Genomic DNA, 8,016 nt, shown 5'->3' with positions numbered 1-8,016 from the left:
ATATATATATATATATATATATATATATATATAGCCATGCATACATACACACTCACTTAGGCACATGTGTGGGTGTGTGGTTAAGAATCTGGCGTTCCAACCATGTGGTCCCACATTCAGTCCCACTAAGTGGTACCTTGGACAAGGTACCACTGCACCAGGTTCCAGTCTGATCTGGCAGTGTTTCTACAGCTGGATGCCCTTCCTAATGCCAACCACTCCATGAGTGTAGTGGGTGCTTTTTACGTGCCACTGGCACGGAAGCCCATCAAGGTGGCGCTGGCATTGGCCATGTTCAGATGGTGCTTTACATATATATATATACACACACACACACATATATATACATACACACTGAGGACTGAGAGGAGGCAGTGGTTAAGATCATGAGAGTGTAAGAGGAAAGTGACAGCTGTGTACATATATATATGTATATACATACATACATACAAACATGCATACATACATACATATATATATATATATATATATATATATATATATATATATATATATATATATATATATATATATAGTTAAAATTTACAGAAAACAAAAGACAAAAACAGGTGAGGGAACAACAAGCAAGTATATTAGTTTGACACTCAGGAAATGTATGGGTGTGTACACTCTCTGAGTGGTTCGCGTTAGGAAGGGCATCCAGCTGTAGAAACTCTGCCAAATCAGATTGGAGCCTGGTGTAGCCATCTGGTTTCACCAGTCCTCAGTCAAATCGTCCAATCCATGCTAGCATGGAAAGCGGACGTTAAACGATGATGATGATGATGATGATATCTGTATGTGTGTGTGTGTGTGTGTGGCGTTTGAGCTAAATTTGATGACTTTTTATACCTCCTTTTTTTTGGAACAGCTTGATGTATTGGTGCACGAAGGCATTAGAGAGCAAAAAGATTAAAGTTGTAGATGAGAAAAAGTTAGCTGTCATGGAGGACTGGAAGCCATCTGAATATTGGAAAAAAGTTATTTGTGTCATGATGATTTGCACCGGGTGTCAAAATGCCAACATCATGACTGCTGCTCAATGCTCTATGCATACTGTAAAGGTTGTAAGATTTGACATGGAAAGCTGTACAGAAGACTACAAAGCCATTGCCAGAAGGAAGGGACACAGCAGATGTTCTGATTACATCTGCATGACAGAACTTATCCAACAACTGATGGATAGGGCATCAGTCTCAATTCAGGTGGCTATGTGAAGTTGCTAGAAGGCCATGAGTGGCAGCAGGATTCAGCGTCTTACCATACATTCAGAAAGAGTCAGAGGTGGTTGTCTAAGAATCTCTACAATCTCACCATTCCCTATTTCTGGCCTTCCAATCCCCCTGATTGTAATCCCATGGATTACTATGCGTGGGACATTGTTGAGAAAGACACCAAGACTAAGCTGATGACCAAGATCAAGGAGATATTTGAAGAACTTCCCAGGGACACAGTGAGGAATGCATGTGTCTAGTTTTGGAGCCATCATGAGGTCATGGTGGAAGTTGAGGGCTACTTTGAGTAAACCGTTATCCCCCAGCCATAATCTACTTGACATTTTTTTCTTTTTTAAATACTTTTATTTTTGGATGCAATATTGTGTTTTCTTCTCCTTTTATGCAAACTATTAAATTTAGCCCGAACATTCTCTATATAGATAAAACTCATCAGTAAAAATATAAATGAAGCAACTTACTGGCTTTTTTGTTGGTCATAGTCCTGATAATCTTGTAGTGGTATAATACAATATCCAATAAGCTCATCAGCTATTTTGCCTCGATGAAAGAGATTGACTTTAATTTCAGAATCTTTATTACTAATTGAACTACAAAATAAATAAAAACATAAATAAATTTTTAAAAAATTCATAAATATTTTGACTATCTACAAAATAATCTTTGTCACTGCTTAACTATTTCTAATTAGATTTTTGCATCTATTTACATTATACAGTATGTGAATGTTAAGGATTTTCTTTCTTTTCTCTTGATTGTTAAACTACTAATAATACTCTATGAAAAAGGAAAAAGAAATGACAAAAGAAAACACACACACATCTCTCTCTCTCTTACACACACACATCTCTCTCTCTCTTACACACACACATCTCTCTCTCTCTCTCTTACACACACACAGTCCATTGAATTTCCTCCAGACTGTAATTATTTCCATTTTTAATGACATGTTCATTTCATAAAATGTGTAATTAATAAGTCACAGGTTATATCATGCTGATGATTTCTAAAAAGAATGAAATCATGTACAATACATGATTGTCACTAACTAGAAATTTTAAAGAAGTTTGAATTATCTTCTTTATTACAATTCTCTTCCTTAAGGTACATCACCAAATCAAACAATCTATGATTTTTCTTTGGCTTTATCATAAATTTCAGACACTTCTTGAGTGACTTCCAGCCTCATACTTACATTCATCAGGGTTTGTTCTTTTTATCCCTTCTTTTCCCTTTTTACTATTCCCTAAATTTTTCTATCTTTCTCCGATTTTGTGGAGAGAAACTGCTTAGAAGCAAGTTGGAAGGAGAGTGTTCATGTTTTTGTATTAGACTTAAATACTTGTTTGATTTACAGAAACTATCATCTGACCATGTGTACTTATAACAGAGAAAGCATTCAGACCAGGACTCTGGTCTAAGCATAACTTCTTTGCTTCTTCCTACCAGCCTCAAACGTCCTAGCAAAGGTCATGGGGACTTCTCCTCTGATTTATCCACACAGACACAGACAGACAGAAAGACAGACAGACAGACACACACACACACACATACATACACACACAAAATATTGAAAGCTCTTACACAAAATTCTCTTCCATCAGGCCTGAGTTAATCAACCATTTTTTTGCACAGTTAATAATTTTTGATCAAAAATAAAATCTTTAAAAAAATAATCATTACTATTACTATAACTACTGCTATTGCTGTTGTTGCCACCATCTCTGCTGCTGCTACTGCTGCTTCTGGGTGGATTAATATTCTAATATACCAGTAAGAAAAATAAAATATTTTCAGTACTTACAGATCACATTCTTCAAACCATTCTGGGTTGCGGGCTTTCTTTATGGTGGTTGTCTGGTATTTCTCTTTACCCAGTTGTATTGTAGCAAAGACATCATTGTTACCTAGCAACAAGAAAGGTCATAAACATAAACAAAATTGCTGTGTGCATGTGTGTGTGTGAGATGATGGAATTTATAGTGAGAAAGGTACCTTGTTAAATATTCAGAGATTTTTATTATCACATTCTATCAACACGAAAGGCTATTTCTTGATTCCATCTACATCAGAGAAATAATTACCCATACCTCCAAGATTGAGTGAATTGGGACTAACATTCTAGTAAAATGAGATAACCTGTAGATTATATACAATCTGTTGAATTGCAGGTTTTTTTTAAATTTCATTTAATAAGGTTATTGATTGTAATGCATTAAATTGAAAAATGAAAATGTATGTTCCTTTTTTCTGTTTGTAGAACTGTTCCATTTACACTTATTACTTTTATTTGGTCTCTTTCACAGAATTTTGAATCTGTTTTAAATACCAAGAAGGCACAGACATGGCTCTATGGTTAAGAAGCTTGCCTGCCAGCCCTGAGGTCTTGGATTCAGTTCCATTGAGTGGCACCTTGGGCAAATGTCTTTTCCTATATCCCTGGTCTAATCAAAGCCTTGTGAGTGGATTTGGTAGACAGATACTGTCTAGCCTCCCTAGCAGATTCAACCATGTTGGGCAAGTCAAAGAGCAGAAGACAGATTAAAAAGTAGTTATTTGTCTTACAGGTAGAAGGTTTGATGTGGGCTGAGGCGTTTTGATCTGAAAAAAAAAAAAAAAATCCCTACACCCACAACAGAAACGTCAAGGAAGAAACTAAAGTAAATCTTGCAATTCTAGGGATTAGAAGGTCTCTACAAAAACGTGAGTAAAGAATTGCAGCTGAACTGAAAAGAATTCCTGGCAATATGATCTACAAAATGAAGTGAGAAAATCTGATGGAGCTAGGGACAATTGAAGAAGATGACCCAGGTCAGGGAAGAGTGGGTAAAGATCATTGATACTTAATCTTTAAGAGGGGCTGAGGAACTGAATGACCGGTTCAAGCCTTTTCTGATTCTCAATGAAAAGAGGGAATAATTTCAAGAGATTAAAAATCAAATTTTCAAAATTACTATATTCATTCATGTATAAGTTGTACTTGAGTATAAGTTGCACTTGTGTATTAAGTTGCACTTGTGTATAAGTTACATCTAAAATTTAGTGTTAAATCTTGGTACAAAATTTTTTATCTTCATAGTTTTAGCTTTGCCTCATGTGTAAGTCACATCTCGGTTTTTCATTTAACCTCTTAACATATCATCCTGAATATTTTCATTCAGAGATGCCTAGGAAAATATTTGAATGGAAATATATGTTCACTGTGCTCTGAGGTATCTCACTTATTTCTAACCCAAAATACTTTGTTCATGATGTTATTCTATCATTAACTCAGTAACTATTATTTCTATCAGTAATTTCATAATAAATCATAACTCAGCCAAAATAATCTGTGTGCTTATTCTTCCTTATATACGGATTCAAAATAAATAATAAAAAACTATAATTTGGAGACGGAAATTGAAAAAAATATGTGTATGTTAAGAGGTTAAAATCAAGTATAAAATAATACATAAGTAAATATGGTAATTTACATGCTCAGGAGAAAATTTGATATTTGCTTGCAAGCAAAGGAGACAACTATAGACACATTTTGGCCTTATTACACCTCATCAGCATAGTATAGTCTACTCAATATTGCTTTAACCCTTTAGCATTCAGATAACTCTGTCAAATGTAATGCTTCTTTAATCACATTGTTTAATAGTTCTAAGTCATAATATACATAATTTACAGTAATGATATGAATTTTTGTAATTAGATATGTACAATAAACAATAATTAAATAGCCGAGAGAAACTTGAGAGATATCTTATAAAACTGGGCCAGATAGCATATAGCCTCTGGATGCAAATAAGAATATTACACAAGTGAGCTGAAATCTAGGTTTTTTATAAGCTTAAAATATTCCGGAAAGTTCTTTTTTGCATTTAGGTATAAACACTAAAAGTTACTTTAATGCCAGTCGACACCTATCAAAACTGACACCAAACATGATTGATTGCAAAATGTGTCTGTAGGTGTATTGATTAATGTTAACTGAAAGGGGATATAAGTTTAAACAGATGTGTTGTAAGTTCAAATTAGGGGATATATAAAAGAAAAATAAAAGAATTATGAATAATTTTTAGCTAGTATAATTTGCAAGTCTCATAGCCTTTACAAAGTTATAAATAAGTTAGTATATAAATGAGTCAGGATGAATATATCAGAACAAATGTTCTGTATCGTAATTAAATGTTTACATGCACACACGCACAATTATGGTTTTACACACATGACCAACAATGTATGAAATACACACACACACACAAAACAATAGTTTTGGCAAGAATTTTTTAAGCTACTTACATCAAAATTCATTTCTTCCTGTAATTTAACAAATACCTACCTACCTACATAAGCAACCAACCACCCACCCACCTACCTACCTACCTACTTATCAACCTACCTACGTACTGTCAAAATCATTGTTTTAGTACAAGCTTTTTTCCATGCTAGTATGGGTTGGGTGAGACTTGTTGAAGCAGTTTTTCTATAACTAGAAAGCTTTCCTGTTGCCAAGCCTTACTTGTTTGCAAGTAAAATAATGGTTCTTTTAAAAATAATGAACCATTCAACACCAGACATATTTTTTGCAGCCAACATAAACAGTGACACCTTTCAATGCAGTGACACCTGTTTTACTCTGTGTGCAAATGATGTCAAGACACAAAGCTAGCTACACACACACACACACACCACTATGTGATTTAGAAGTTCTTTTAGCATTGAAATTATATATAAAATTTTTATTTTGTTATAATTTTGTCATGCGTATTTTTAATACTATCTTTGTTATTTTGTTGTTGCTGTTGCATGTTAAGTGTGTGTATGTGAATGTGTGTCTATGCATCATCATCATCATCATCATCATCATCATCATCTAAAGTCCATTTTCTGGTATGGACAGGACAGTTTGACAAGAGCTGGCAAGCAAGCTGAAGAGCTGCACCAGGCTACAATCGTCTGTTTTGACATGGTGTCTATGGCTGGATAACCTTCCTAATGCCAACCACTTTATAAAGTGTACTGGGTGCTTTTCACATAGTACCAGCACAGGTTCCTTTTATGCGGTACCTGCACAGGTACATTTTATATGGCACTAACACATATTATTTTATACATTTAAAAATAATGCCATTACCAAAGATGAGAGGTTGTTCATCATCTAGAAATGTCTCAATGTGATGTGAATGCTGTTAACTGTCCAGGCATACCTGGTTCAATTGTCTGAGATGGTCCACATGGTTGGCAATATTCTGGTCCACCTAAGTTCTCTGAGCCTTGTCCCAGGGATTCCAGAGTAAGGATTCTAGTCAATGGGAGTCAGAGGGAGGTAATGGATAGTGAGGTGGCAGGAGGTGTGAGTGAGGGAAAGAGAGATGGCGAAATGAGCTGTTAGTTGATTTATATTGAACTAAAGGGACTTTTAAATCTCCGTGTGTGTGTGTGTGTGTGTGTGTATGTATGTATGTATGAATGTATGTATGTATGCATGCATATATGTATGTATGCGTGCATATATGTATGTCTGTATATACAATGAACTTCTGCACATTTCTCTACCTTTCCATCACTTTCAAGTTCTATGTGTACACAACCAACTAATTATAAGGATGTTTCACATTTTAGTTTTGAATATTTTCTTTTCCTATGTGTTAAAATTTCATTTTGATTTATGATAATTTTGACTTGTGATGAGTCCTTAACTTCATCAAAAGTCAAAGAGTACCTGTATATATACAGGTATATATACATATTATGTACACCATATGATAATACATAACATATATACATTAACACATACACATCTATATAGTAATCTTACAACAAATATGTTTAGCAACCATTTTATTGGCCCCAAAATCAATCTTAGCAGAATTAGAATGTGTACTCAAGTACTCAAAGGTATGAAGCTCATATATCACATCTACCAATTCGTTTTCTATTTTTTATTTCCAATCTTGGGACATGATAATAAATTTGTAGAAGTGAAGCTTAAGTGCTTGAATAGTCCCTAGTATGTCTCAGTTCCTTATTTTATTGACCCTGGAAGGATGAAAGATATAATGTGGAGGAAGAAGAAAAAATACTGTATAGGGCTTTAAATTTTTATTGCTCTCTACTTAATAAAATATCATCAATATAAAACCAGAGTTTAATCAAATAGACTATAAATTATATTTTGTACTACTTAAAAAAAAAAAAAAATTAAAAATATAAAAAAAAAAATCTAGTGGTGAGAGTAGTTAGTATTCTAGTCAGATGAAATCATTAAATAAAACATTGCAAATACAGTGAAATTATAAATAAAATGGGCCATGTTGTATTGGTAAAGTAGTAGAATTATACATAAAAACATTAGTAAAAAATAGAATAAAAAAATTCTGGTAGTGAAGATCTGATTCATTACTTAGTATGTGACATCAGGTTGTGAGTGAGTGAGTTTTGTAGGTACTGCTGTCATGTGTTTATTTGTATATCTGGTTAGCTTGCTAGCTAGCTAGCTAGTTAGCTCCCCACCACTCACTCTTTCTCTTTCAACCTTATGTAAATGTGTATTTTTTTGTTGATATATGCCTCCAATTGGTGTAAAGGCTGATTGGTCGACAAGTGTCAATTAATTAGAATAGTTTTTGTTGCTACTAACTTTTCCTCAGCGTCTCAAATGTGTTTTTATGTTGGTCAATATTTATTTCATGAATTTAAGTGGGTACTTCTTCCTGAGAGGGAGCATGTGATTATATCACACTCACACACATACACACACACACACACATAGTCATATGTACACTTATCC

The 8,016-nt window shown here is 34.0% G+C and overlaps 1 protein-coding gene across 1 annotated transcript in view; it reads right to left on the bottom strand.

Moving 5' to 3' along the window:
• Nucleotides 1–8,016, bottom strand: part of LOC106868848 (uncharacterized) — a 91,049-nt gene that overhangs the window by 50,128 nt on the left and 32,905 nt on the right. The window contains 2 exon segments of the mRNA XM_014914289.2: nt 1,697–1,825; nt 3,040–3,142. Of these exon segments, the coding sequence (XP_014769775.1) occupies nt 1,697–1,825; nt 3,040–3,142 (232 nt within the window).

This window comes from Octopus bimaculoides, chromosome 7 (genome assembly GCF_001194135.2).
Source record: "Octopus bimaculoides isolate UCB-OBI-ISO-001 chromosome 7, ASM119413v2, whole genome shotgun sequence".
Taxonomy (NCBI): Eukaryota; Metazoa; Mollusca; class Cephalopoda; order Octopoda; family Octopodidae; genus Octopus; species Octopus bimaculoides.
Note: the sequence above shows the minus strand (reverse complement) of the source record. Positions and strands in the feature narration are given on the sequence as shown.